The sequence below is a fragment of the Strigops habroptila genome, chromosome 13, assembly GCF_004027225.2.
Source record: "Strigops habroptila isolate Jane chromosome 13, bStrHab1.2.pri, whole genome shotgun sequence".
In the NCBI taxonomy this organism is placed as follows: domain Eukaryota; kingdom Metazoa; phylum Chordata; class Aves; order Psittaciformes; family Psittacidae; genus Strigops; species Strigops habroptila.
The window spans coordinates 16,044,706-16,072,392 of NC_044289.2; the positions used below are offsets into that span (position 1 = coordinate 16,044,706).

Here is a 27,687-nt window from a genome sequence, read left to right on the forward strand (position 1 = left end):
GGGTAAACATGTTTCCCAAGAGCGAAACTGCCCGTCCGGGGCCAGCCCCCGCCTGTGATTTACCTCCACGTGAGCGTCGGGCCGGGCCCTCCCGCGCTCCGCCCGGCCCCCGCCCCGAGGCACCCGCGCCCAGCAGGGTCACAGGCTCAGCTTCGTGGGCTGCTGAAGCATGGGGGGTCCCAGCCCAGCGCCAGCCCCTGAGCTCTCCTCTGATGGGACTCTCCCACCTTACTGAAGGCAGCGCCCTGCAGCCACATGAAATGCTGCGACACGGAGGGGGAAGGAAACCCCCTTGGCTGGGGAGTAAATGCCCCAAAGCTGCAGCTTCCTCCCCAGACAGGAGCGGGGCAGCTGCCCCCTCGCTCCCCCGTGTTGCTCCGTGCACCCCCAGCCCCGCAGCGCGCTCGCTCGCTGGCTGGAAGCACTTTATTGCTGCTCTGCCCGGTGCCACCCGCACACCCACCCTGTGGTGCGGTGAAGGTCCCTCCAACACGCTCTCGTGCCACCCGCTGGGCGGCTCGTGCCGTGCTCACCAGCGCTGAGGGCAGCTGCGGGTGCAGGTCCTATCGCTGCGGGGGCAGCCGGGGGGCACCCTCGACACCTCACTCGTGTTTGCAGAAGCTCTTCAGCGGCGGGGGCAGGTCCAGGCCATCGATGGCCAGGCGGTGCACGATGTGCTTCTCGATGACCAGCCGGCACAGGGTCTGCAGGGACGGCACTGGGGACAACACAAACAAGGCGCTGAACTGGCCGGGCCGGTGGGGCTGAGTGCGGGGGGCGGAGGGGACGGGTCCCACAGCTCCCCAGAGGCACCCAAAGGTGGCTTGGGGCCGCGGTGGTGGGGTTTCTCTGCCACAGGAGTGGCAGCGTCCTGCCCCGGGCTCGAGCTGGCTGCGCTGGCCGGGGCGGGAGCGCGAGGGCCCAGTGCAGGGAAGCTCTTCCCATTGCTTGGAGCAGGGCTGGGACACGGGGCGTGTGGCAGGGCAAGCCACACGCTGCCATGGCTGTTTGCATCTGTCATCTCTGGGGGCTGTCAAGCAGCTCCCCAGGTCTCACACCTGCACTGTGCTCTCTTTCACCCTGCTCCTTGGCCTGCTTCCACTGCTGGGTGTCTGCAGTGATGCCTTTGAGACAACCGCCTTGACGTGTTCTGTGGCCACCCCTGCGGCTCTGCCTGGTTCCTGCTCCTGTGACACGCGTCCCTCTGGGATTCCTCTCTCCGCAGCCCTTGGTGGCTCAGCACCGCGGTGCAATTGCCTGTGGCCAGGGCTCTCCTCAGGTTTAAACAAGAGCTGACTCAGGTGCAGCCCGTGGGCCTTGGTTCATCCACAGCCTCCAAACCAAAGGAGAGCTCCCCGGGGCACTGAGCTCAGCCGGAGCGGACCCAGCCCTCTCGGTGCCTCCAGGGGTTCACAGCAGGCAGAGCAGGGCTCTGCTGAGCAGGACCACGCTGTGCCCACCTGGCTCCCAGCCGCGGGGCTGGTTTTGGATGGCTGGAGCAGTTATCTCCACCTCGGCAGCGCGGGGCTGCGTCCTGCCGAGTGCTGGGTGATGGGTGGCAGATGCCCTTTGCCTCTCCTGCCCCCCATGCACTGTGTGTCACCAGCTGCTACTTCTGCTTTTCACTTCACCCACCAGACCCTGGCCAAGAACAGAAACACACTGGGACTGATATTAAACCCTGCGGAAGTGTTGCACAAACCAGAGCTACTGAAATCTTAGTGGAGGGGAGGAAGCCAGATTGTGCCTCTGCAGCGGTGCCTGTGCCGGCCACGGGAACACAGCCTGGGGCTCAGGGCTCACAGGGATCCACGGCCCGTGGCTGCGGTGCAACGGAGCGGCTCTCCCACAGGTACGTGCTCCAGCACATCACTTGCCCTCGGTTGCCTTCGGTAGCTCGGGCCGGTCACCCTCAGCACGCTCCCGGGGCACAGCCTGGGCAGTTGGGCACATTTAACCCCTGTTTTTGGATAATCGGGCTCACAGCAGCTGGTGGGAGAATCCCAAATTCCAGCCTTGAGACAGAAGCAGCTGACGGCTGCACCAGTAGAGGCGCGGTTGGTGGCTCCCAGTGGTCAGTGCAGCCACCACCCAGGCACCAGCTCCCATCCTGCCCCTCGTCTCACCTCATCCTCAGCATCGGCTGATTTAGGGCGCTAATTAGCACTTGTGAGCCTGACTCCTTGTAAGAGCCGTGACCAGTACCGGCCGAGGGACGCCAACCATTGCCCAATCTCTGGTGGCATCACGGGGTGTCAGCCCAGGGCACCACACAGGGCACGTGGCAGGCGCAGGGCACAGCGTGTGCCCGGGCGGGCACTGCCGGATGTTTTGGTGCCCAGCAGGATGTCGCCTGGCTCCAGTTGCCACGTGCCGTGGGCGAGGCCAGGCACCACGACGGACACCAACAGGCAGCAACGTGAGCACCAGCACTGAGCTCTGGTCAGGGCCGTCCATGCAGCTGGGGATGAGCACGGTACTGCTTGGGGCACCACAGCCCTTGGTCCAGGGCAACCCAGAATACCCACCCCATTGCTCAGCCCAGGAACAGCGACCAGGCCGGGCTCTGCCCCGACTGCTGGTGCGGGCTCTCCCCTGCCCAGTGCGGCAGAGCTTCCAGCAGACACTGCCCATCAGCAGCAGTGTGGGGTCTCACCCGTGCTCTGTAGGGTCCAGAGCTCTCCTGTGCCCTCTGCCCCATGTCCTTCTGCCCTGTGCCGCTCTCTGATGCTCCCACTGTTGGGGACTATGAAGTGATCCCCCAGACCCCCCCCCAGCTCCTGTCCCGTGACCCCGGGAGGGTTTGGGTGCTTACAGCCATAATCCACTGGGATGACACGGACGCTCTTGGTGGAGGCAAAGACGTCAACCACGGCGTAGAGCGGGCGGGTGGTGGGCAGGTGCCGGGCGCTGGGCCCCATGTCCTCGCCGTTGATGACGATGTGCATGTCGGCGGTGCCGTCAGGCTGCGGGGTGTACAGCACACCGATGCGGCTGCGCCGGGCCGTGGCGGGCAGCACGTTCGTCCTGTACAGCTCGTCCAGGATGTGGCTGTAGCGCCCGGGCCTGCTGCGCCCCACCAGCACATCACGGGGGATCCTCACCCGCTCGATGCACAGGAAGGGCTCCCTGGGGGGGCCCCGTGCCTCCTCCCCATCCACCACCACGCGGTTGTGGTTGCGGGTGATGGCGAACACCCACGTGTCACCCATGTTGACCAGGTCCGGCAGCGAGTACTCGGGCACAGCCTCGAGGTGCTGCGGGTCGAGGGCTGTCAGCCCCACGCGCAGGTGCCCACACCAGCCCAGCTCCTTCTCCTCGATCTCCACCAGGAACACCTCCCCGGGCGCCAGCGGCTCCTGGCTGAAGCAGAGCCCGTGGGCGAAGCTCTCCACGCGCGTGGCCCGTGTGCGGGTCCTGTCTAGGCGGACGTTGGCGCCGTGGACGCGGTGGAAGCGCGCAGCCATCGCCGGCGCCGCTGTGCCTATTTATAACCCTCCCCATCGGTCACAGCTGCCGCGGGGCGGTGACAGGGACGGGCGCGGGGCCCGGAGGGGTCCTAGTGCCGCGGGGAGGGGGGGTGTCCCGTGGCTACCAGGGGCAGCCGGGCCCCGCCAGCATCAGCGGTGCCCAACGCAGAGCCTGCCCGGGGCGGGCCGGAGCTGCCCGGGGGGGCACCGGCCGTGCCCATCGATGTCCGGCCGTGCGCGCTGTGCCGCGGCTGCAGGGCCCGTCCCGCCGCGGCTCTGCCGGTGCCGGTGCCGGCCCCACGTGCCGCCCGGACCAGGACAGGGAGCGGCCGCCCCCGGGGCGCCGATTGGCCGCCGAGCGGCCCCACCCTGCTCACGTGATCGCGGGAGGTCATATGGGTGGGTGTCATGTGCCTGCTGGTATTGCTGCCTGCGGGAGCCGCGCCGGGAGCCGCGGGGGTCAGCGGGACCGGCACCGGCCGGACGGGACGGGCGGGCTGGGGGCGGCACGGGGCGGGCCGGGCCGGGCCGGGCTGGGCGGGCGGGAGGGACCGGGCACCGGGGGAGCGGGGCCGGTGCGGGGCCGGGGGCAGCCGGAGCGGTTCGTGGAACGCTGCCGGGGCCGTTCCCGGGGCCGTTCCCGGCCGGCAGCGGCACGACCTCTCTGCCCCGCCGCCCGCAGATGGGGCCGGTGCTGCTGTTGGCGCTGCCGCTGCTGCTGGGGCTGAGCCGGGCTGCCCCCCGGGACCATGAGGTGACCTTCCTGCCCGGGCTGGGCAAGCAGCCGTCCTTCCGGCACTTCTCGGGCTACCTCTGCGCCGGGCCGGGCAAGCGCCTGCACTACTGGTACGTGCGGCCGGGGCCGGGATCTGCCCGGGGCGAGGGCAGGCGCTGAACGGGCGCTTACAGCCGGGTGTCTGTAGGTTCGTGGAGGCCCAGAGCAACCCCCAGAGCAGCCCCCTGGTGCTGTGGCTGAACGGGGGCCCCGGCTGCAGCTCCATGGAGGGCTTCCTGAAGGAGCATGGCCCCTTCCTGGTCAGTAGTCGCAGCTGTCCTGCGGCTGGGGGCTGTCGGGCTGTGCAGCACAAGCCATCCCGCCGGAGCCAGGCTGGCTGTGCCCTTTGGTCACTGCCTTCTGCCTCCCCAGGTCCAGCCCGACGGAGTCACGCTGAAGTACAACGACTATGCCTGGAACAAGGTACGGGCACAGGCGCTGCTACCACCAACGGCTGAGGGTAGAGGGTGGCCCTGAGCTGGTTCCTCCTGCCCGTGCCATGGAGCCCATCCTGCAGCCCCCCTGCCTGGCTCACTCTCCTCTCAAGTCTGCTGTCGAGACCTGGCAGGAGCCCTGGGCCAGGCCGGGCACCCGTAGGTGCTGCTGATGGCAAGCCAGGAGCAGGAGAGCAGTAGATCCTCTGACCTCCCGCTCCTCTGCTCTCCCTGCAGATTGCCAACGTGCTCTACCTGGAGTCCCCCGCTGGCGTCGGCTTCTCATACTCCGATGACAAGAAGTATGCCACGAACGACACGGAGGCGAGTGATGGGACTGCTGGAGGGGCTCGGCCCGGCGCGGGGGTCCTGCCTTGTTGGTGACCCGGCCCCTCTGCCCTGCAGGTTGCTCACAACAACTACCTGGCACTGAAGGACTTCCTTCGGCTCTTCCCCGAGTACTGCAAGAACGATCTCTACCTCACGGGGGAGAGCTACGGGGGAATCTACATCCCCACGCTGGCCGAGTGGGTGATGCAGGACCCCAGCCTCAACCTGAAGGTGAGCAACAGGGCTCTGCTGCCAGCCCAGCCTGAGCAGGGGCTTGGCACAGCCTCGCCGCGGTGCTGGGGTGGGGACGGGCATGCGGGGCTCCCCCCAGGGCGTGGGGCAGGACCGGCCCCGCAGCCTTTCATCTTGTGCTGGCGCTGGCAGCGGCTGCTGCGGACGTGCCCGGCCTGGCTGTGCGGGACCCAGGGAGTGTTCTCAGGCACCCCTGACCCTCCCTGTTCCCACCGTGCAGTAAACAGAGCCGCATCTGCTTCCTGCCGGCTGCCTGCGGCTGCCCTGTGGGGAGCTGGAACACAACAGAGTTGTTTTCTTCTTGCCTCGCAGGGAATCGCTGTGGGAAACGGCCTCTCATCCTATGAGATCAATGACAACTCCCTGGTTTACTTTGCCTATTACCACGGCCTGCTGGGGACCGAGTAAGAAGCGTGGGGGGGTGGTGAGCCACTGGATGTGCCATTCCTGTGCGAGTGGGCCGGGGCTGGCTGGGTCAATGGTGTGCAGGACAGGGGGAGCTCCTGGCCTGGGCCAGCAGCCGGGCTGTGGAGATGGCCCCTTGTCACGGGCAACTCCCGTGGGCACACAGGGCACCAGCTGAGCCACATGCTGTGCAGCAGCAGGGCAGGGAGTGTGCAGCGCTGCTGTAGCCACAGCTGATGGCTTTGCGTTGGTGTTGCCATCTGGGCAGCGCGGTCCAAGACCCTGGTCTCTGCCTACAGGCTGTGGAAAGACCTGCAGACCTTCTGCTGCTCCCAGGAGAAGTGCAACTTCCACGACAACTCCAACCTGAACTGCACGCTCAAGGTGAGGGGAGCTGCAGCCCCCGAGCACGTGCCTTGCACTGGTGTCTGTGGGCAGCACCCACCTGGCTCTGCCTGGGCCCACGGACCCTGGAGCATCCTGCGGAGTCCCAAACCCTTCTCGCGGCTCGTTGCAGATGGAGGAGATGATTCAGATTGTGGAGGAGTCCGGCCTCAACATCTACAACCTGTACGCGCCATGTGATGGCGGAGTCCCCGGGGGCATGAGGTGAGAGTGGGCCCAGGGAAGCGCGTCTCTGGCGCTGGCTTGGTTTGGTTTGCTGTGTGTCGGGTCCTGGCTGGCACTGGGAAGGGGTGGGCTGGGCTCGGGTCCTGCTGGGGCACGTAGACCTCGCCTGGCTGCTGTCGAGGATTCCCCCAGGGAGGGCCCCAAGCTCTTGCTCCTCCAGAGCTTTCAGCCTGTCCTACATCATTCCGGCTGCAGGTATGAGAGTGACTACCTCATCACACACGACCTGGGCAACTCCTTCATCCGGATGCCGATGAGGTTCTCCTGGCGGCAGGTGAGCTGCGGGGCTGCGAGTGTCTTCGGGGGGGCAGGAGGGGGCAGAGGCCAGCCACCGCCGTGGGCAGCGCCGGGTGCTGCTGTGGCAGGGGCTCTCCTGGCTCTCCCAGAACCTGTTCCGGATGCCGGTAGCCCGCAATAAGGTGCGGATGGACCCGCCCTGCACTAACTCCACAGACATCAGCGTGTACCTGAACGCGCCGGAGGTGCGGAAGGCTCTGCACATCTCCCCCGAGGCCCCGGAGTGGCAGGTTTGCAGGTGAGTGAGCTCCGGGTGGGAGGGACCAGCCCCAGTGCTGGCGGCCGCCTGATGCCGACACTTCCTCCGCAGCTTTGAGGTGAACCGTGGCTACAAGCGCCTCTACATGCAGATGAACGACCAGTACCTGAAGCTGCTCGGAGCCACGGTGCGTGCAGGGGAGGCACTGGGCCCTGGGACCGGCTCTGCTGAGCTGCAGAACACTCACCCTCCTTCTGCCCCACAGAAATACCGGATCCTGGTGTACAACGGGGACGTCGACATGGCCTGCAACTTCCTTGGGGACGAGTGGTTTGTGGACTCCCTGTGCCAGAAGGTAAATGGGCAGCGCAGGCCCGGGCCAGGCTGGTCACCAGCTCTGGGCTGTGCAGTTGGCTGTGGGCTGGGGCTGGCTGTGGCGAGGGCAGTGGGCACTGAGGGTACTGCACTGCTCCCAGGTTCAGGTGGCTCGCCGGCCCTGGCTCTACACTGAAAGAGGTGAAAACCAGATTGGGGGCTTCGTGAAGGAATTTACCAATATTGCCTTCCTCACTGTCAAGGTAAGGCTGCGGGGCTCGGGGGAGGGCAGGGCTGCCAGTGCTGCAGCCTGAGCGGGGCCGTGCTGGCTGGGCTGTGGCTGACCTGCTGCCGCACGTTTCCCGCAGGGAGCCGGGCACATGGTGCCCACGGACCGGCCACTCGCTGCCTTCACCATGTTCAGCCGCTTCATTAGGAACGAGCCGTACTAAGAGCAGTGGAGGCAGCACCCGGCTGCCCCTGGCACCTCCCGCACAGCCCCACCGCAGCTGCGCCTGGGCTTCTGCACCACACGCCCGCCCCTGCTGCAGCCCCTGGGGCTCCTGCACCACACGCCCGCCCCTGCTGCAGCCCCTGGGGCTCCTGCACCAGCCCGGGGTTGAGGATGGAGCCTGCAGGTGGGGGGAGCAGCCCCAGGGGCTCTGCTCTCGCTGGGTGAGGAGCTGTGCCCCTGCTGCAGCCGCTGCCTCTCATGTGGCTTCCTGTGTCGCCTCTTCCCTGTCTGGGGTGGCAGCTGCTTCCCCCCCGGGCCGGGGCAGCCCCACACTTCCCTCTGCCGCTGCACGCAGAGCCCTGGGCAGGCTCCGAGGCAGCTGCCCCGTTAGGAAAGCACAGTCCAGGCGGCACCTGTGGGCAGCTCCTGCAGGGCTGTCTGCTCCCAACCCACTCCCACCTCTGATCCCACTGCAGGAGGCATTCCACAACGACAATCCCATTGCCCGCTCCCTGCCTGGGGCACACAGTGCTCTGGGAACTTGCAATAAACTCTGAACCAGGTGGTTCTGCTCCTCATTGCCCAGCTCCTCGCACTGCTCTGCTGCCCCCGCTTTGCTTTCGCCTCTGCTCTCTAGTGAGTACCACCATGTGCCAAGGGTGCCGCAGGGGTGAGTGCTGACACGCTGTGCTGGGGGGCCAGGGTCTGTGTTCTCTGAACCCTCCACTGCTCGGGGTCACTGAGGCCTGGAAATGGGCCACCTACAAGAGCAGGGAGGTGCAGTTGCCCTGAGCCCCTCTGCCTCTGGAGCATGGCTGCCTCCTTCTCCACCTCTCCCCATGCACAGCACAGGCACATCCTCCAGACAACAAGGCCACAGGGGTTGGAGTCGCATGGTTTATTAGTGTGAGGAGCAGGGGAGCAGCAGGGCTTCCCAGAGCATCCGTCTCCGCCTTGCTGCTACCCACCAGGGCATGGGGCCCTGCAGGACGTGCCAGCGGGACCGGGGAAGCTGCTTCCTACCTACAGTCTACGGGTCCAGCCCGGGATCTGCCCTCGGTCCGCGGTGAAGGAGCGAATGTGGAGAAGCGCTAGAGCAGGGGGGGCTCCACGCTGGGTGCTGTGGGCTCTGAGCTGAGGTGGGCAGTGGCTGTGGGCACCGGACGGTATTTCTCAATCACCTCCCGCAGCTCCTTGGAGAAGTGGAGATCAGCTCCCACGGTGAGGAATCCCTGCGAGGGGAGAGAGAATTAGCATGAGGGGGTGGGAACAGGCTCTGCCCCACAGGACACAGTCCCTGTGCCTGCCGCGGGAGCCCAGGCTGTTCTCGTACCGCATGGTTGGTGACCACCTCCTTGGTGAAGTCCATGCCTTCTGGCAGTGGGATCTGCACCCCCTTCTTAGTCCTCTCTGCAGGGAGTGAGAGACGCAGTGAAGCCGAGTCCCACTGCCCCAGGCCCTGCACGGGCAGCGCTGGTGCCTACCGTTAATGATGGGCATGATGGTCAACTGCAGCAGCGTCTTCAGAGGAGCCTGCAGCGAGAACAGCTGCGGGGAGAGGGGTCTGGGTGAGGCAGCGGCAGCAGCCCGGGCCCTGCTCGGTGCTGGGGGGCTCAGAGGGTGTCCTGTGCCCCGGGCGGGGGCTGCCGCGGCCGCTCACCGCGAGTGACTCCAGCGCCGACTGCTTGGAGTAGATGCGGAACCTGCGGGGGGGAACCGGGCGTGAGCGGGGCGCGGGGGCCACCCTCCCCCAGCCTCCACCGCCCCGCGCGGGCCCTACCGCCGCAGGTCCAGCTGCACGCGCAGCGCCTTCCCCTGCAGGTACACCCTGGCGCTCAGCTTTGTCTCCTATGGAGAGAGGAGGGTGAACCGCAGCCCTGGGTGCCGCTCCCAGCCCCGCCGTCCCTCTGCTCTGGGACACCGCAGCCTTCCATGCGGGCTGGGAAACGCTGTTCCATGCACACTGGGGCGGCTGCACAGGGGGCCCCCGCTCACCATGGCCATGCTGGAGAGCTGCACAGCCGGGCGGCCCGGCGGCACCAGCGAGATGTTGAGGAAGGCAGAGACGGAGACGGAGGTGCCCGAGGGTTTGATAATGCAGCGGGGGGGAGCCGAGACCTGCAGCACCAGCCGCAGGGGCGCATCCACGGTGGGGCTCTGAGGAGGGCAGGTGAGCCACGGGCAGGGAGGGGAGCCGGGCTCTGCCCTGTGCCTCCCCCCCAGCCACGTGCTCCTCTCACCAGCATGAAGATGGTCCCGAAGAAGGTGGCTCTCAGCAAAACCTCCAGGTCCTTGGGCACCTGCAGGGAGGATGAACCACCCGAGGGTGAACGAGCAGTCGCTGCTGACCCAGCAGAGCTGCTCCCTCATCTGCTCTGTGGGCAGAGCCCAGCCCTCCCTCCTGCCTATCTGCAGAGAGCTACCTGGTGTAGCCGGGTGTCCCGCACTGCTTTACCTTCTCCCCCTCGAGCTCGATGGCGAGCACGCCCGCCTGGAAGTACGCGTGCATGGCCGAGTCAAAGAAGTACTCGGAGAAGGCGACGTAGACCATGCGCTCGGTCTCCTTAATCACCGGCTCCACCGCGTGGTTCTCCAGCTCCTGGTTCTCTCTTGCACGCGGAAAAAACATGCCCTGGGCCGAGAACAGGACAGGTTTCTGTAGCTGTAGCACAGCCCAGGCTGCCCCGTGGTGCCCAGCCTGCAGCCAGCACAGCCGCTCTCAGCAGGGCAGGATCCAGCCTTCACCTTGAAGTCTAGGTCGAGGGTGTCCACGGAGACGGCGGGATCCCGCAGGAGGGAGTAGTCAATCCCGATGTGCTCGTCCACGTAATTCCTCACTACCGGGAGGACGTGCTGCTGTCACCGTGCCCGCGGGCAGCCCAACGCCCAGCTCCGGCCCCTTGCCCCAGCGACACTCACCCGGCACCGTGTCCAGCACGGAGTTGAGCAGCACCAGGCTGGCATGCTCCAGCGACGGGCAGATCTGAAAGGCAAGGGGCTGGGCTAAGAGCTCTGGATGAGGACCCAACCCTCCTGCTGCTGCGAGGCAGGGCAAGGCTGGGGTCCCCCATCGCCTGCGTGCACCGAGCTGTACCTGCTGGCTGAGGAGGAAGCGCATCCCTGTGACGATGAAGGTGCTCAGGAACTCGTAGACCTTCCTGCAGAACACAACAGCAGCTCTGCAGCTGCCTGCCTTCCCCTGTGGCTCCAGCTCCGTGTGAGCACACAGCCTGGGAGGGTCCGAGGGTGCAGAAGGGGAAGTCTGGAAGCCGGGCACAGACAGAGCTGCCCTGGCAGAGGGACAGGGCTGCTGCAGTGAGGTCGGGTGTACCTGAGCGTGCCGGAGAAGCCTGCGTGCATCCTGGCAATGGAGGCATTGCAGGTGATGTTGGAGATCTTGAGGCGCCCGGCCCTGTCCTTGGCCAACTGCAGCACCGTGTGGATGTGGACACCATCTGCGGAGGCATTGATGGACCCGATGTCATAGCTGGAAGCGAGAAAAGAGGATGAGAGGAGCCCACAGCATCCAGGGGGCACAGCCGGGTGCAGGCTGGTGCCCGGAGCAGCGGGAGCAGGAGGAGGCTCACAAGAACCAGTAGAGCAGCTGCCTGCGGAAGCGCAGGCTGATGGAGGCGTTGTTGATGTTGAAGACGAGGTGCTGCTGCGGCTGGAAGTGCAGGTCTGACAACGCCAGCTGCAGGTCCATCACCTTGACCCTGCAAGGAGGGACAGAGCCGGTGGGATGGACAGATGGGCACGGGGAGCTGCAGGCAGCGGGCAGCACTCACTGGCTGATGTTGTAGTGGAACTGCCCCTCCTTCCCGTGCAGGTCTGACACTGTGATGTTCTGCAGCTCCTGCTCCACGAAGCGCAGCCCCTCCTGCTTCACTGCAAAGCAAAGGGAGCCCGGGCTGGCCACAGCCAGGCTGTGCTCCCCCTAGCACCATTGCCCCGGCCACCCTGTGTGTGCAGCACAGGCAGAGCCCAACCAGGCCGTGACCCAACCTCCCTCTGCCCAGGTCCCGGCGCCCCTTACCCAGGTCCAGCCCCTTGGAGGTGATCCGGATCTTGCAGCCGGGTGGGCTGTGCGAGGCGGTGACCAGCCAGGGCAGGAGGAAGAAGAGGAGGAGGAGGCGGCCGCCGGCAGCCATCTCGTACCTGCAGGCAGAGCAGAGGGTCAGCACGGGTGGGCTGGAGGGACACAGGGGGGCACCGGCCCCGCTGGGAGGGACACAGCTGCTGCCTGACCTGCCCACAGCCCCCGGGCAGGGGACGGCCCAAGAACACCCGCAGCTCCTGGTGCTGCACAGACCCCCATCACTGAACCCCCAGAGAGGAGCAGCCCGCAAGAGGCAGAGCCTCCACCCGGGGTCTGCACACAAGCCCCAGCATGGACCCCGTGGGGTCTCATGTCCCCTGCGAACAGCTGGCTCCTGCAGCCCCAGCAGCTCACAGCCCCAGCCCTGCAGAGCAAGGCACAGGCTGTGAGCTGCTGCTGCGGGGAGCCCCGGCACCCCACGGGGAAAGGGGCAGCCCCACAGCCCCCCCAGCCCCGCTGCGGGGATGGGCTGCGGGCCCGGGGCTGGGCTGGGCAGCAGCAACAGGCAGAGCTCCTGCAGGACGGGGGGACACTCTGGGGCTCCCCCCACCCTTGACCCCGGTTCTCACAAGGCAAGTGCGGGGGGCCGGGGGCCGCGGTACAGCCCGGCTCGGTTCGGGTACTTACAGTGAGGCTTGTCCTCGGCTCCCCTGGCGCGGGGAAGCTGGATCACGTGCAGGGACGGAGGGAGAGCACCAGGAGCTCCAGGAGTTTCTTTAGCGCTGGCTGCGGTTCTGCCTTTATACAGCCCACCAGCGGCCACTCCTTGCGAGCCCACAGCTGGGAGGAGACAGCGGGACGGGGAGGATGCGGGTCCCGGGCTCGCCGCGCCGGCTGCCTGCCAGGGCGGGCAGGGACAGCGCCGCGGGCACAGCCCCCCCGCCGCGGGCGCAGCTCCCGCACACGCGGCCGCCGCGCCCCGCGGCGGACACGGAGCACGCGGGGACTGGGGGTCCGTCAGCCGGGGCAGCCCCCCCCGGCTGCATCAGGAAGCTTCTGCTGGTGCCAACTTCCCCCCAGCCGCCCTCTGCCAGCTCCGGCCCCGGGCTGGAGCCCAGCTCAGGCTCTGGGGTGCCGGCGGAGTCTGGTTCATGCTCATCTGCGACGCGAGCCCCAGGCAGAGAAGCCGCCGGTGCTGCGGGGTGCAGCAGCCGCTACCCGGGCCGCTCGGGGGCTGCGGGACGTGCCCAGCTCGCTGCCGGCACTCATGGCACCGTGACAGGCACTGCTGAAGCTCCCCAGCAGCACCGGGGCTGCCGTCCTGCTCCATCCCGCCCGACAAGCAGCCAGCCCAGAGCGAGGGAGAGCTGCCCCTGCCCTCACAGCCCTTCACCCGCCCCCGGCCCCGCTGGCCCCCCGCACGCAGGGGTCGGTCTGAGCCGGCGCTTTGTGCCCCGGGGGTTATCTGCGCCGCGGGCAGCGGAGCCGGGCAGCGCCGCGGGGCTCGCACCCAGCACAGGGAGGCTCTGGGGAGACTTAGTGCTTACACAGCACTTACCCCTCCAGAACTGCTTCGCCAGCATTAACTCCTGCGCTGACCCCGCCGCGCCGGGAGCAGGGGGCAGGACCCGCGGGAGCGCGAGCGGCGCGGGCAGGAGCCGCGGGAAGCGGGGCGGCGCGGGGGAACGGGCCGGACAGGACCCCACCGCGGAGGTGACAGCCCCACGGCTGGGCACGCACCGCAGCGCGCCCGGAGGCAGGGCAGCCCCGTGGGGCCGCAGTGACAAGGGAGCGCCGCCGCTGCCCAGGGGCAGCCGCTCAGCGCCGCGCGGGGCACAGCCCGGTACCGGCGGCACCGCGGCCAGGCTGGCGCTGCCCCAGCGGGGACGTGTTCGGGCGTGCGGGGTCCCGCGGCGGGCAGGGGGACGCGGCGCGCCCGGGCCCGGCGGAAGCCCCGCCACGGGCCCCGCTGAGCCGCTGCCGCCGCGGGCCCCGCCCCGGCGCCGCCGCTTCAAAGGCGCTTTGTCGGCGGCCGCGCCCGCGCCCGCGCCGCGCCGGGACCCGCCCGCGGCGGCAGGGCCGAGCCGGGCGCAGTGACCGCTGCCGGCCCCCAACAGCGGCGGCGGCGCGGCCCTGCCCGGGGCGGGCCCGGCCCCTCACACCCAACATGGCGCCGCGCCCCCCGCTACCCCCTCCCGCCGCGCATGCGCCCCCTCCCCGGCCGGAGCGCGGGCTCGGCTCCGCGCAGGCGTCCTGGAGGCGGGCCGGCGCGCGGCGGGCAGCGCGCATGTGCCGGGCGGCGGCCGACCGGCGGCATCTGCGCAGTGCCGAGGGCGGGGCGGCCCCGCGCCTGCGCACCGCCGGCCCGCGGTCCCGGCGCAAGATGGCGGCGGCGGGGCGGGCGAGGCGGAGGTGGGGCAGGCGCCGCGGCGCCCGCAGCCCGCAGCCCCCGGCAGCACGCACAGGTGAGCGGCGCCCGCGGCCGCCCGCGGGCAGGGGAGGGGCGGGCGCCGGCGGCGGCGGGCGGGCGGGCGGCGGAGGGAGGCGGCGCGGGCCCGCGGCCGCCATCTTAGAGCGCCGCCGCCGCCGCTGCGCCCGCCCCGGTCGTGCCGGACCCGCGCTCCCGCCGCCGCGCCTGCGCGCGCCCGGCGGCTCCTCCTCGCGGCGCCGTAACGGCTCCTGTCTCCGCAGCGGCCCCCGCGGGCCCGGCGCGGGACGCCCCGCTATGAGGATGAGGCCCCGGCGCGCCAGCGGCCAGCACGGAGCGACGGCCACGCGTCCCGCCAGGCAGCCCGCCACCGTAAGTACTCGCGGGGCCGCCGGCCTCCGCCCCGCTTAGACCGTGCCCGCGGACTCCTCCCGGCCCGCCTGCAGAGTTGTCGCCGCCGCCGCCTCCGCTCCGCACTCGCTGGGCCCCGGCGCCCGTGGCTGCCCGCCGGTCCCGGCCCGCCGCGCCGAGGAGCTCCGTCCCGTCACCGCCGTCGGGAGCGCAGCCCCGGGCGCTGCCTGTGCGCTGCCGGGCAGCACGCTCGCTTCCCCGCCCGCGGCTGGCGCGGGCCCTCGGCCCCGGCGCGCTCGTCACACGCGTCCGTGCCGCCTCGGGAGCGGAGCCCCGCTCGGCCCCTGTCCCGCCCGGGCGCAGGGTCTGGCTCTCGGGGGCGGGAGAGGTACCGAGGGAGGGCGGCGGTGGCCTGGCTTCCTGCCTCCCGCAGCGGCTCTGGGATGAGGGAGAACCTTGCTGTGTCCCGGGGGCTGTCGCTGCTCTCCTTTGTCTGCGTTTGCTGTTGTCCTGTGTAAAATCCTGCCTCGGTGAAATGGAAACAAGGAGCCTGTTCGCTGTACTTCCTCACTTTGTGTCTCCTTCCACCCTGCTGCGGTCTCTGGTTGCGTTGCTGCTCCTAGGTTGTAAGCTCTCTGGGCAGGGACGGTGTTGTACGTGTCTGTGAAGTACTGTATGCACCATGGTGTATAAAAACAACCGTAATCACCATAAAATGCTTATTCTGGATCCCTTTCACTGTCTAAGTCCCAACACTACTTGCATAAAAGTAGAGTTGCTTCTGTCAGGATTCCCATCAGTTTGCTTTTGACTTTTCCCGTGCCTTAAGGGTACTTGGAGTCAGTACTCATCAAACCTGATCAAGTGATAAAGCTTCTTGTCTACTTCCACCATCCTAGTTTGTCCAGATGTAGAAGGCAGAGACAGGGACCCCTCTTTGACAGTGGGTTTGAGCACCAGCAAGTCGCTGCAGCTGGTGTGTGCTGGCCAGTCCAGGAGGATCTTGGTAGCCGGCACTGTCTGTCACCTCTGGACGTTCACTCTGGGAGGCCTGGTCCCGTCAGTACGCACCAGTTCAGTGTAAGGTGTTCCCTGTGGAACGCGCAGGACACGTGAGCACCTGCGTGTGCCTCAGTTTGAGCGGGGGCTGAGCACGTCCTGGGCAGGCTCCGCGCCTGCGGGAGCCCCCGGCTGCCCCCACGGCCCTGGGCCGGCAGCTCGGGGCAGGGGTGAGCTGCAGCCGCGGCCCGGCTTGCACGGCAGCCTTGCGGCGGACGCTCCTGCCTGGGGGCTTGGTCACCGTCACCTGCCCGCTTGTGGGCAGAGACCGAAGCTCCCAGTGTCCCAGACCTTTCCCTGCTCACCCTGGCTGGAAGGATGGAAACATCTTCCAAGGTGCTGAGAGGGTCAAGTTCCTCAGCCCTGGCCTGTGTCACGCCGTTTCCACAAGTGGTGCTGCAGGCACCCCAGCTGGTGCCTGCTAACTCGGGATCCTTTTGGCTCCCCCCGTTCTGCTCCTCTGACAGAGCCAGCAGTTTTTATGGACAGGAAGGGGAGCAGAGGTGAATAAATGCAGATAACTTGGCCTGCGAACCAAACCGGGGGTTACTTACGAGATGATCTAAAGGGAGCGTGCTGCTGGGGCTGCTGCGGTGTTCAGATAGAAAACACACTTCTGGGTACAACACTGTGCTGCTGCAGCCCTAACTTCGGTGTTGTGCGGCATGTCCCCAGAGGCCTGAGTCGAGTTAAGTAACTGAGCTAACAGTAATTATTTAAAATGCCTCGTTTCCCTGGTTCTTCGCCACCGTGTTTGGGGCTGTGGGGAGGAGCAGGCTGCGGTGCTGTTAGAGAAACCTCCCCGGGGGAAGAATGGTGACTAAGAGGAAAAGCCTGGCTATTTCTCCCCAGCCGGCAGCATTAAGTTATGATTTAGGGGAGCTTGATTGTCTCACCAGAGCTGTTTCTGCGTAACCGTTGTTATGCAAATGAAAAAGTACCAAAGACTAACCCAGCCTGAGGCCTTGCAGCTGGTCTGGGACATGCTGAGGAGAACGGTTCAGGAGGTCCTGACCCCTACCTGTGCTTTTCTGAACCACAGGAGTTGTCATTAGTGAAGCACCAGGGCTGTTTTGTATAGTAGAAGTTGTTCAGTTAGAGGCGGTTGTTTAAACTGTGTGGAGTTTTGTGTGCGTAAATGTTGGTTTAAACTGTCTCTGAGTGTAACAGGTCAGGTTTGGCTGTAGTGTGAGCATGGCAGAGGTGGTACGTGTTCACAGAGGAGTGTATTCATGTGTTATGCTCTCAGTGCTGCTGTATGGGGCGGGCACTGCGCTCTCAGTAGGGCTCTAGCTGGAAAAAGAGTGTTTTGAATGCTGGCCCTTAGAGCTCCCCGCCTGGCACCACGCAGAGCTCAGCATTCCTCACAGCCGGTTGTGTCTGGGACAGCAGGTATTATCGAGGACTTAGGTGCTGTGTGTGCTGGTTCAAGCCCTGTTTTGTTGCCAGAACGAACTTGTAGTGCTACAGCTGAATGGGCCAAGTACATTTGGGTTCTCTCCTGCTGTAACGTGGATTTTATGTCTGTTTTTTCTAGTGTGGTTGCTGAGAAATGGCCAATGAGAATCACAGAAGCCCTGCGGAGGAAGCGTCTCTCATGAGTCACTCACCTGGCACTTCCAACCAGAACCAGCCCAGCTCCCCCAAACCTCTGCGACTGGTGCAGGACCTGCCAGGTACGACTCTGCTTTCGGGAGGGCTCAGCACGGAGTTCTTGACCCTGGAGCAGGGGGAGAGTGAAGGGCGGCTGCTGAGGGAGGAGCTGGAGCGATGCGTGGTTCAGGGCTGTGACAGTCCCAGCACCTGCAGGGCAGGGCTGCTCTGGAGGGTGCTCCTCTCCTGACTCTCGCTGTGTTCCCAGATGAGCTGGTGCAGGCTGGCTGGGAGAAGTGCTGGAGCAAGCGGGAGAATCGCCCTTACTACTTCAATCGCTTCACTAACCAGTCTCTGTGGGAAATGCCTGTCCTGGGGCAGCACGATGTCATTGTAAGTGCACACTCATCTCGAGGGGCTGTGCTGATCATGGGCTGTTCTGCAGGGGCAGGTGCCGTGGTCTTGCGGACTTCAGATGGCACATGTGGGAGGGTTTTCTCTCCGCCAGGACTCCTTGTGAAGTCCCTCGTCTGGCTTGGTTCCAGTGAAATGTGCCTCCTCCTGGTGCACACTCAGGTGGTGCTGTCCCAGGGGTGGTGCACTGCTCAGAGAACACTCACCCTGGGGGAGCTGTAATGCATTTTTCTCAGCTAAGTCGTGAAAAAAGCCTACAGACACAGGTCTAGAAAGGAATTTTTTAGCTTCCTTCAGGTGTGAGCACTGGTGTCCTTGTGTCCGTCCATGGGAGCCTGGGGCAGTGAAATGGGAAGTTAAGGACTTGTCTTTGTCTGGGACTCCGGTGGCAGCTGATGAGCTAATGTGTGCTGTTGTTGTTTGGGTGCTCGTAGTCAGACCCTCTGGGATTGAACGCGGCTCCGATGCCACTGGAAGGTGGGATGATAGATACCTCTGTGGAGAGCAAGCAGAGGAAGAGGAGATTCTCTGAGGAGGTTCCACCGAGTGGCAACAGTATGAAAAAGCCCAAGGTGGGTCTGGTGCTGTGAAACAAATAGGCTTAAGGACGTTGTTCCAACTGAAACGTAGGGGGTCTGGAGCTCGGGCCTGGGGTTTTGAGCTGTGCAGGGTCAGGCCACTCAGAAAGTGCAAGAGCAGAAGCCGACTCGGGTCCTGCCAAGGTGTCATTTCTCTCCTGTGGCCATGGGAGCTGGGACATCACAGACTGGGACTGGGAAGCAGCTGGGAGATCACAGGCTGGGACTGAAGCAGGGTGGCTTGCATGTCCATGTTAACGTGCACCAGCACAGGCAGAATGTGCTGTAGCAGTTTTGGGGGTATCCCGAGTCCTGCTGAGTGGGGGACCATTGGCTGCACCGGCTGCTTCCCCTTTACCTGTTTCTGGCGCAGTAACTCATCTTTTACACCTCCAGGCTGACGTCCCAGGGAACCCGGCTGCTCAGCCGGTCCCCAGCTCTCCCAGTATTCCAGGAACCTCTGTTCTGAAGGCGTGGTGTGTCTCACCTGAAGATAAACAGCAGGCAGCTCTCTTACGACCAACTGAGTGAGTTGTCTCCATTTGTCTTCTGTCCTTTCCTTGCTGGTAGATCAGACACCTGGTTTTCCAGACATCTTTGAAGAAGAACCTGAGGGATGTAACACCCACTATATCATTGCAAGGAGTCTGGATAGTTCAATTTCCTGGCTGGTTTCCTGATAGTTCTATTTTCCAGCCCGAGGAAGCATCTTTAGAAGTAATATTTGATAATTAGTTAGCCCATGATCTGGCCACCCTGATGACAGTTTCTTCTCCCACAGAGTATATTGGGACCTGGATATTCAGACAAACGCAGTGATTAAGCAGAGAGCACCATCTGAAGTGCTTTCTCCACACCCTGAGGTGGAGCTGCTTCGATCCCAGCTCATTCTCAAGCTGCGGCAGCATTACCGCGAGCTCTGCCAGCAGCGAGAAGGTGGGTTCCTGTTGGGCTCCCCTTGTCACATCAGTCTGCAGTACTGTGGTGGTCTTCCTTTTGGTTCATGTCTGTCTTGTCCTGTGATCTGCTTTTGTGATGGTTTTACTCTCTGTGACGTTGTTGGTTATGTACTCATCAGGCAGAATTCCAATGTGGTGATCCTTATCAGAGCTGCTGGGTACACCTTTGTCATGTTGATTAGACCCGTTTCCTGTGTTTCTCCAGGGATTGACCCCCCAAGGGAGTCCTTTAATCGCTGGATGTTGGAGAGGAAGGTGGTTGACAAAGGGACAGATCCTCTTTTACCCAGTGACTGCGAGCCAGTAGTGTCTCCTTCCATGTTCAGAGAGATCATGAATGACATTCCCATCAGGTACTGCTCAAAGCAGGGCATCTTGCTGGGATGGCTTTGGGTTGGTCTGGTCCAGTGATTTATTTATCTGCCTTGGTTTTGTGCTCTTGTGTTTTACTTTGGGGATGAATTAGGGTGCTGGTGATGTAAGTCTGGGGAACTGGATGCGGCCTCTGTGGCAGCTGTGGAGCTGATGCATCTGAATTTAAACTCACCTCAGGTTGTCCAGAATCAAGTTCCGGGAGGAGGCCAAGAGACTGCTCTTCAAGTACGCCGAGGCTGCGAAGCGGCTGATCGAGTCCAGGTGGGGTTCCTCTTACGTTGCTGCCACGCCCAGAGGAGAGCAGAAAGTTACAGGGACTTTAGAAGGAGCTGCTGCATCCTGTTATTCAGCGTTGGTCATAATCTTACTGAGAAGTAAGGTTAGGAACATCCAGAAGAAAACCAGTAGCGCTGGAGGCATCTCTTGATCGAATGTTGGGAGGCCGAGTGTATGCAGAGACAAGTGAGAATCTGTGGAATGCTGGACATGGAATGTCTTCTGTCATTTATCCCTGAGAAAAAACTAAGAGTGCTCAAGCACGCGCTGCTGTTGAAGAGCAACAAGCTTAGAGTGGTATTTTATTATACCATGTGGGATTTCTCTGACAAGTTCTGCCGCAGGGCAGAGTTGAGGAAGATGACAGCCAGTGGGGAAATGGAAAGCTTGTTAATGGGGGGGTTTTCTCAGAGCCACAAGCTCCGAGCAGCAGCTGCATTTGAAAACGAGAGGCAGGGGCAAAACGGGTCATTTCCAAGATAGATAAATGCTTTCTCTGCCTCTCCCGTGCAGAGGACAGCAGGCAGCTGCACTGTCCTTTGGCAGCCCCTAGTTGTACAGACGTCTGGAAGCACTTCCCAGAGGAGGCCTGGAGGGAGCGTTGGCAGCCGCGTGCCCGCGCTGGCAGACGTGGTGGATGGATGGATGATGTTGCTCTGCAGCCATGGGTTAACTTCTGCTTCTCCGTTCCGTGCAGGAGTGCTTCACCAGACAGCAGGAAGGTGGTGAAGTGGAACGTGGAAGACACCTTCAGCTGGCTGCGACGGGACCATTCTGCCTCTAAGGAGGACTACATGGTCAGTATCCCCCTGTGTGGGCAGCTGAGCACAGGGAGCCTGGGGAAGGATGAGAAAGCCACAGGAAAAGCCTTTATCTGACATGTTGGGGATGGATGAAGGTCCTTCTGGAGAAGGCTGCGACTGCTTTCCTTTGCTCTGTGAATTGGGAGTGCCGGAGGCTCCGCATCCCTCTGGTGGGATGTGTGAGGGCCTCTGGTTCTCTGGTTCTGCAGGACCGCCTGGAGCACTTACGCAAACAGTGTGGGCCCCACGTGTCTGCTGCAGCAAAGGACTCTGTTGAAGGCATCTGCAGTAAGATTTACTACATATCCCTTGAGTACGTCAAGCGGATCCGGGAGAAGCATCTTGCCATACTCAAAGAGAACAATATATCTGGTACGCAGTCAGCTCCGAGGAGCTATCGGGCTACCGCACCGCAGCACAAACCCCCTCTGGCTTGGCCCTGCTCCAGCAGCATTATGTGCGCTCCGGGTGCGAGTGTGAGCTAAGACCTACGCTGGAGTGGCTGTTTCCGACTCACACTCGCACCGTGAGTGCAGAGGCAAAGTGCCTTCCATCAGGTGCTGTGGCCAGTTCCAATATCAAGTATCATAAATTATGATTTGTCAGGATGAAGCAGCTTGTTAGGAGCTGACCCCGGTGCACAGGGGGTTAGTTCATTGCCCTGGATCATACCTTTTTGCTGTACCTTTGCATGAATTCAGCTGGGGACAGCTGACAGTCCCTTTCCTCTGCACCATTTTTTTTTTCCTGGCAAATCTTTTCTCTGTTATTTCTTCCTAGTTTATGTCTGTACTTCTGCCTCTGGTCACCTTTTCCTTCTTCCATGGTCCCTGCTGCTTTCATCACCACCGTTCCATAGTCCTTTTCCTTTTTGGATCCTACCTCTCCTCAGACTCCCTTCAGATCCCAGTGTGTGCCTTTGGCTGCTTGTTTTGCTGCTTGTCTTCCCACCTGATTGAATCCCTCCTTCCTTCTAACTAATCTTTCCCATGAGCTCTCTTTCTCCCTGCTGAAGCTGCTGCCCACGGTGGGTAACCACAAGGTAGCAGGAAGATTCCTTTGCCTCCTGTGCTTGACAGCCTGGGAATATTTATTGTGGTTTGGATGAGTTCGGGGCAAACTGAGTTAATAACCGTAGCAACAAAGAGAGTGTTTTACTTGTCTGAATGTGCCTCACGATGCTGGGGTGGTTGTGTGCAGCCTGCAGGTCTGTCTTAGAGGTGAGTCCTTTCTGTGCTCTGGCAGTGGGTGGTGGAATTAATTTGGGGAATCAGCTTAGAACCTAGGTAGCTGCCTATGAGATCTGTGAAGGATCGCCACATTCTTCTGGGGGGACCACTCACTCTCTAGCCCTGTCCCTGTCACTGCATGTTTGGAGGTGGAGGGAAGATCTGTCCCACATGTCCTTGGATTCTTACGGGCTGCCTCTCTCTTTACTGTCCGTAGCTGAGGTGGAAGCTCCCGAGGTCCAGGACAGGCTGGTGTACTGCTACCCCGTGAGACTGGCCATCCCCTCCCCGCCGCTCCCCAGCGTGGAGATGCACATGGAGAACAACGTGGCGTGTGTGCGGTACAAGGGGGAGATGGTCAAAGTGAGCCGCAACTACTTCAGCAAACTGGTACGTGCTGAGCACCGGGCCCCACAGCCTCTGGGGGGACGTGGCCCCCCCGTCCTGCGAGGGGAGGGACGGTGCAGGGTGATGGGGGGCTGCTGGACACTGCCCGGATCGCAGCAGAAATGAGGACAGCTGCTCCCACCTCAGTCAGGGCCAGGCTCCTGCTGGGAATAGCCACAAGGTGACACGTGCGTGTGTGTGTGCTTTGGACACGAGCTGTGCTGCCAGAACGGTCGTGCCCGCAGCGAGGCAGCTTGTGCTGAGACACTTGCTGGTGGGTACATTCATGCTAGTCAAGAGCTTGTGGTTCGCTCCCGTGGTACAAGCAGATGTGCTGACAGCCTCCATGCAGAGCCCCACGTGCTCCTGCTGTTGATGAGCCTTCCTCTCCAATCACGTTTGTGTGCTCTCGTCCATGTTGATGCTGTTTGTGGTTAATGCTGGGCTTTCTCTTGCAGTGGCTTCTCTACCGGTACAGTTGCATTGACGACTCTAGCTTTGAAAAGTTCCTGCCCAGGGTTTGGTGCCTTCTCCGTCGATACCAGGTACTGTCTCATCACAGCTGTATATCAGAAAGCCTCAGTAGTAGTGGGAAACTTTATGTCTTTGCTCTGGGAGAGGTCCACAGCTCCAGGAGCCTGATGCAAAATAGGGTTTAAACTGGGTCTGTTGTCTGCTCCCGGTGTTTGCAGATAGGACTGTGGTCAGGGGAGCAAATGTGATCTTGACAGGAGACCCGAGTGGGAGTGGAGATAATTACTTACGAAAGAAGCCTTCAGGAGTTCTTGACTCTGAGGCCCAGATGAAGGTTCATGGGGGATATATGTGAAAATTGACACTTGGTTTGTGGGGCCTGAGTTGGATGAAATATCTAAAGAGCATTCTTGGGTACATGCAGGGGACCTACACGAATTTGAGAAAGGACGAGGGGGCCCTGCGTACCTAGAGGAGTGGGTGCATGGACGTGTGGCCCTGGGTCCGTGGTCAGTGGAGGGAGCAGCAGGAAGAGCGAGTGCAGGCACGGCTCACCCAGGGTTTGCTCTCCTCAGATGATGTTTGGTGTAAATCTGTACGAAGGAACTGGTCTGCAGGGGTCGCTTCCCGTGCACGTCTTCGAAGCCCTCCACAAGCTCTTTGGAGTGAGTTTCGAATGCTTTGCCTCGCCCCTGAATTGCTATTTTAAACAATACTGTTCGGCCTTCTTGGATACAGACGGGTATTTTGGATCCAGGGGGTGAGTCCACGTTTGGTGCCGTGTTTCTGGGTGGGTGTGGGGCTGGATCTCTGGTGTCTGCTCAGGAGGGGGTGTGGCTTCCGGGCTGCAGAAGGGCAGTGAGTGGGCACAGGCTGGCTGCGAAGCCTTGGACTGGCTGAAGGGCTCTGCTCCTGCAGTGATGCACTTTGTGGGTCTGCCAGCACTTGTCCCTCTTCTGGAGAGTGGAGACCCTCTTTGGTTCGGTTGTTACGCTGGAGGGAAGGGATGCCATCCAGAGGGACCTTGACACGCTTGTGAGGTGGGCCGATGCCAACCTTATGAAGTTTAACCAAGCTAAGTGTTAGGTCCTACACCTGGGTCGGGGCAATCCCAGGCACTGCTACAGGCTGGGCGGAGAAGAGATTCAGAGCAGCCCTGCAGAAAAGGACTTGGGGGTGTGGGTTGATGAGAAGCTTAACATGAGCCGGCTTCAGTGTGCGCTTGCAGCCCAGAAAGCCAACCGTATCCTGGGCTGCATCAAAAGAAGCGTGACCAGCAGGTCGAAGGAGGTGATCCTGCCCCTCTACTCTGCTCTTGTGAGACCCCACTTGGAGTACTGCGTACAGTTCTGGTGTCCTCAACATAAAAAGGACATGGAGCTGTTGGAGCGAGTCCAGAGGAGGGCCACGAGGATGATAAGAGGGCTGGAGCACCTCCTGTATGAAGACAGGCTGAGAAAGTTGGGGCTGTTCAGCCTGGAGAAGAGAAGGCTGCGTGGAGACCTCACAGCAGCCTTCCAGTATCTGAAGGGGGTCTACAAGGATGCTGGGGAGGGACTCTTCCTTAGGGACTGGAGTGGTAGGACAAGGGGTGATGGCTTCAAACTTAAACAGGAGAAGTTTAGATTAGGTATAAGGAAGAAGTTCTTTACAGTGAGGGTGGTGAAGCACTGGAATGGGTTGCCCAGGGAGGTTGTGGATGCTCCATCCCTGGCGGTGTTCAAGGCCAGGTTGGACAGAGCCTTGAACCACGTGGTTTAGGGCAAGGTGTCCCTGCCCATGGCAGGGGGGTTGGAACTAGATGATCTTAAGGTCCTTTCCAGCCCTTACAATTCTATGATTCTATGACCCGGGCCCTCATTCAGCTTGGATCTGCAGTCACCTGCAGTGAGGACTGGTGGAGCGTGTCCCCAGGGACCAGCCCCGCTGGTCAGGCTCTGTACTGCCAGGGATTTTGGCTTTCCAAGAGTATGACTGCCTTTCCTGAGGAAACATGCTTTTTAAGGTGTGAAAATTAGAATTCCAGTCTCCCTGACAGGGATCTTTGCCTTTTCCTCCAGCCCGTGCCTGGATTTCTTCCCTATAAGTGGCTCTTTTGAGGTAAATCCTCCGTTCTGTGAGGAGCTGATGAATGCCATGGTCTCTCACTTTGAGGTACGTCTGCTCACGCGTGGAGCTGCATCTGTCCTGTCCTCCCCCCTGCTCCCGCAGCCTCACAGTGGGGCTGTGATGCGGGAGGTGAAGGAGGGTGACCGCTGCAGCACTGCTCTAGAAGCAGAACTGTTTCCTGTCCATCATTGCTCAGCCAGCGCTGAGATTGTTCATTTTCTCATTGAATAGAAACTGCTGGAGAGCTCCAGTGAGCCTCTGTCCTTCATCGTCTTCATCCCTGAGTGGCGGGACCCTCCTACCACAGCCCTGATCCGCATGGAGCAGAGCAAGTTCAAGCGGCACCAGCTCAGCCTGCCAGCCTTCGACCACGAATACCGCAGCGGGTCCCAGCACGTCTGCAAAAAGTAGGCCTTTTCCTGGGATCCTGCTGGGAGCGTGGATCTGAGCTGTGTGACACAAGTGTCCTAAGTTGAAATCAGTGGAAATAGGGAGCAGGCAAGGACAAAGGCAGGGCTCAGCCCCACATGTGAATTTCATGTTGGTTTCATGACTGTTGAGGTATTTCACCACAAAAGGCTTGTGAGTGGTGTCTTCCTTGGCACAAGTGCAGCCTGATCAGGTCTGCATGGGCTGTTGTGGGGGTCGGCTGTGCTCCGCCTCCAGCCAGATCTGGGGAGCAGCTGAGCAGCAGTTCCTGGGCTGCCAGATGCCACAGGGGTTCGGAGTCACTCGGGGGAAGCAAAGCAAGGGGCAGGTGGGATCTGGGTGCTCAGCAGAGCAAGCTGGCTCTCGTTTGCCGCTGAAGCAACAAGTTCAGGCAACAGCTTGTTTAAGCAACAAGTGCTTAAACGGTGAAGTTCTCTGTACCTGGTTAAGACTGACACCTTACCATGACAAGTCTCCTTCTGCAGGGACAGTGGTGTCCCCTGCACATGCTGGTAGAGAGCTATGTGGCTGTGCAGCACCAGTGCTTCTCTTTTGAAAGTTCCTGAGCCTCTACCTTTCCTCAGAAGTGCCTGGCACTGCACTCTGCCCACTCTTCTCCTTAGGATAATGAGAGAAACAGAGAGAGGATGTACTTGTCCTGGATGTGGCACAGGAAGAGGAGGGCAGGTGCGGGGCAGTGGGTCTGGGTAGATTCTGAGTTGGAGATGCTGAGTGCCTGTTGTCTTCTCTTCCAGAGAGGAGATGTACTACAAGTCTGTACACAACACGGCCATCCTCTTCCTGCAGAACAGCGCGGGCTTTGCCAAGTGGGAGCCCACGCCGGAGCGGCTGCAGGAGCTTGTTGCAGCCTACAAGCATTCAGGCCGGACCCTCAGCTCCTCGTCCTCTTCCTCCTCATCTTCCTCCTCCTCCTCCACAGTGGACAAAGAGCGGGAGCTGGGCCGAGAGCAAAGCAGCAGCCGGGAGACTAATCCCAACTAAGGCGCAAGGTGCGAGGCAGCGGGGAGGTGCGTTGGCCCCGGCGGCAGGGGGGCAGTGACAGACTCTGCCTGCGCAGCACCGGCCGCAGGGGACTCCTGCGCAGCAGCCCCGCGGCACCCGCTTCCCCCTGCGAACTGCACAGTGCCCGCGCGCCGCGGGAGGGCGGGCGCCGGGAGCCCCGGGCACAGGAGCCAGCGCGGCACGGCAGGAGGAGCCGCGGCGCCGAGGGAAGGGGCAGGGGCAGCCGCAGGTGCGGGCGGAAGGACGGCGGGACGGACGGACGGACGGGCGGGCGGGAAGCGCAAGTGCTCAGCACCGGCACTGCGGCTGGAGGGGCCCCGGCAGTGCCCGCAGCCCGGCGCCGGCGGGATAGGGGCGGGCAGAGCCCGGGGGCTCCTGCGGCCGGGGCGGCACCAGCGCAGCTCCGTGTCCATAGTGTAAATAGTTGTGTCCGTGGCGCCGCAGCTCGAGGGGCTGCTCCCATCGCATCCGTGTTTCTTTCCCTTGTGTGAGTCCCGTGTTCGCCGACGCTGTGTACCGTATAGGGGAGGAGCGGAGCAGAGGAGTTCCTTTGGTGTGTAAAGTCTTTGCAGCTGTTTTGTAGTTGTTGTGGTTTTTATGCGGAGCCTCCGGGCTTTATTTAACCTCCTTGGGTTTTGTTTTGTAAGGATTAATTTAACACCGCTAACCATTTTATTACTTTTATCAAGAAGAGCAAAATCTATTTTTGATTTCTGTTTCCTAGTTCTTAGGAACATTAAAAACCAGCATTACAGCTCTGCCCCGTCTCTGTGCCTTTCCTTCTGTCAGCCCTGGGCTGTGCTCACCCCCTGCCCCCACTGGCTGAAAGGTAGAAAAATATTGGGGTTTTTCAGATCCATCTGGCGTCTGACCCGTTCTGTGCTGCCCTTCTCTCCCGTGAATGGGTTTTTCCCAATGACTGTTGTGAACCCCTAAAGCTACCCGACTGCTGCCATGGTGAAGGCTTCGCTCTCCCTTCCCTGACTCCAGGGAGCAGCTGAGGTTACGCTTGGCCTCTTCAGCGCAGAACGAGCCCGTGTCCCCTTGCAGGGTCTCAGCTCCGGGCTCTCGGTGCTTCGGGAGCCCTTTGTCTGCGGGCGGGGAGGCCCAGGCTGAGCCTCCTGGCACGGAGCAGCCACGGGCGCGGTGCCGAGGGCGGGCCTGGGTGTCCTGCAGGGGGGCCCTGGCGGCCTCGGTGAGGGGGGACGTTCCTGGGGTGGATGCACCCGACCTCCCCCTTGGATGGGTCATGCTTCAGCTCCCACCTTCAGTCTTGCCTCGTCCTGGCTGTTGGGTTGAGGAATTGTCGCTACCACCAGTCTCTCCCGGCCTAAGGAGGTGAGGGTGGGTCTGGGGGTTAACAGCCGTGGTCATTCTCTGGTACAGCTTTCCTGGGGTTCTGGAATTTCCTGGAATCCTCTAGAGCATTTCCCTGCCTCTGGACAGGGCAGGAAGAGCCCGGCTCCACGCACTGCCTGCTCCCAGCATCCCCACAGCTCTCCAGGGATGCTTTCCATGACAAGATCATCATCCTCTGTCAATGGGAGCCCTGGCACTGAAAGCTGCAGTCTGGGAAACCTTTTTTGCCTGTTATTCATTA

The 27,687-nt window shown here is 62.5% G+C and overlaps 4 protein-coding genes across 8 annotated transcripts; 2 read left to right on the forward strand and 2 right to left on the reverse strand.

Annotated features, from left to right (window-relative positions):
* Positions 1 to 408: 408 nt before the first annotated feature.
* NEURL2 (neuralized E3 ubiquitin protein ligase 2) lies at positions 409 to 3,851 on the reverse strand. Its single transcript, XM_030502598.1, has 2 exons — positions 2,816 to 3,851; positions 409 to 718 (listed from the first exon to the last, which is right to left on the reverse strand). The coding sequence occupies exons 1-2, from the start codon at positions 3,465 to 3,467 to the stop codon at positions 603 to 605; spliced, it is 768 nt and encodes a 255-aa protein (XP_030358458.1). The 5' UTR covers positions 3,468 to 3,851; the 3' UTR covers positions 409 to 602.
* Positions 1,835 to 8,139, forward strand: CTSA (cathepsin A). 3 transcript variants are annotated; one of them, XM_030502591.1, is made up of 15 exons: positions 1,835 to 1,852; positions 4,153 to 4,316; positions 4,394 to 4,505; positions 4,618 to 4,668; positions 4,917 to 5,003; positions 5,085 to 5,240; positions 5,574 to 5,665; positions 5,966 to 6,050; positions 6,184 to 6,275; positions 6,492 to 6,570; positions 6,683 to 6,831; positions 6,904 to 6,979; positions 7,058 to 7,147; positions 7,269 to 7,370; positions 7,476 to 8,139. In XM_030502591.1, the coding sequence occupies exons 2-15, from the start codon at positions 4,153 to 4,155 to the stop codon at positions 7,557 to 7,559; spliced, it is 1,419 nt and encodes a 472-aa protein (XP_030358451.1). In that variant the 5' UTR covers positions 1,835 to 1,852; the 3' UTR covers positions 7,560 to 8,139. The 3 variants fall into 3 exon arrangements, with proteins under 3 accessions (XP_030358451.1, XP_030358452.1, XP_030358450.1); XM_030502592.1 differs by lacking the exon at positions 1,835 to 1,852 and adding an exon at positions 3,861 to 3,869; XM_030502590.2 differs by lacking the exon at positions 1,835 to 1,852 and adding an exon at positions 3,870 to 3,929.
* Positions 8,140 to 8,444: 305 nt separating this feature from the next.
* Positions 8,445 to 13,765, reverse strand: PLTP (phospholipid transfer protein). Of its 2 annotated transcripts, XM_030502588.1 has the most exons (17): positions 13,159 to 13,753; positions 12,288 to 12,440; positions 11,598 to 11,719; positions 11,350 to 11,449; positions 11,149 to 11,277; positions 10,893 to 11,048; positions 10,656 to 10,719; positions 10,481 to 10,544; positions 10,307 to 10,398; positions 10,017 to 10,193; positions 9,802 to 9,861; positions 9,557 to 9,718; positions 9,342 to 9,409; positions 9,222 to 9,264; positions 9,046 to 9,109; positions 8,895 to 8,971; positions 8,445 to 8,793 (listed from the first exon to the last, which is right to left on the reverse strand). In XM_030502588.1, the coding sequence occupies exons 3-17, from the start codon at positions 11,710 to 11,712 to the stop codon at positions 8,653 to 8,655; spliced, it is 1,512 nt and encodes a 503-aa protein (XP_030358448.1). In that variant the 5' UTR covers positions 11,713 to 11,719; positions 12,288 to 12,440; positions 13,159 to 13,753; the 3' UTR covers positions 8,445 to 8,652. The 2 variants fall into 2 exon arrangements, with proteins under 2 accessions (XP_030358448.1, XP_030358447.1); XM_030502587.1 differs by having other exon boundaries at positions 12,288 to 13,765.
* Positions 13,766 to 13,943: 178 nt separating this feature from the next.
* On the forward strand, positions 13,944 to 26,847 carry PCIF1 (PDX1 C-terminal inhibiting factor 1). Of its 2 annotated transcripts, XM_030502601.2 has the most exons (17): positions 13,944 to 14,065; positions 14,292 to 14,400; positions 16,976 to 17,114; positions 17,300 to 17,424; positions 17,880 to 18,017; positions 18,420 to 18,550; positions 18,805 to 18,959; positions 19,188 to 19,335; positions 19,535 to 19,618; positions 20,331 to 20,430; positions 20,646 to 20,808; positions 21,883 to 22,055; positions 22,511 to 22,597; positions 23,102 to 23,286; positions 24,587 to 24,680; positions 24,867 to 25,042; positions 25,820 to 26,847. In XM_030502601.2, exons 3-17 carry the CDS (start codon positions 16,991 to 16,993, stop codon positions 26,064 to 26,066), a joined length of 2,130 nt encoding a protein of 709 aa, XP_030358461.1. In that variant the 5' UTR covers positions 13,944 to 14,065; positions 14,292 to 14,400; positions 16,976 to 16,990; the 3' UTR covers positions 26,067 to 26,847. The 2 variants fall into 2 exon arrangements, with proteins under 2 accessions (XP_030358461.1, XP_030358462.1); XM_030502602.1 differs by lacking the exons at positions 13,944 to 14,065; positions 14,292 to 14,400 and adding an exon at positions 15,689 to 15,941 and having other exon boundaries at positions 25,820 to 26,841.
* The last annotated feature ends 840 nt before the right edge of the window (positions 26,848 to 27,687 follow it).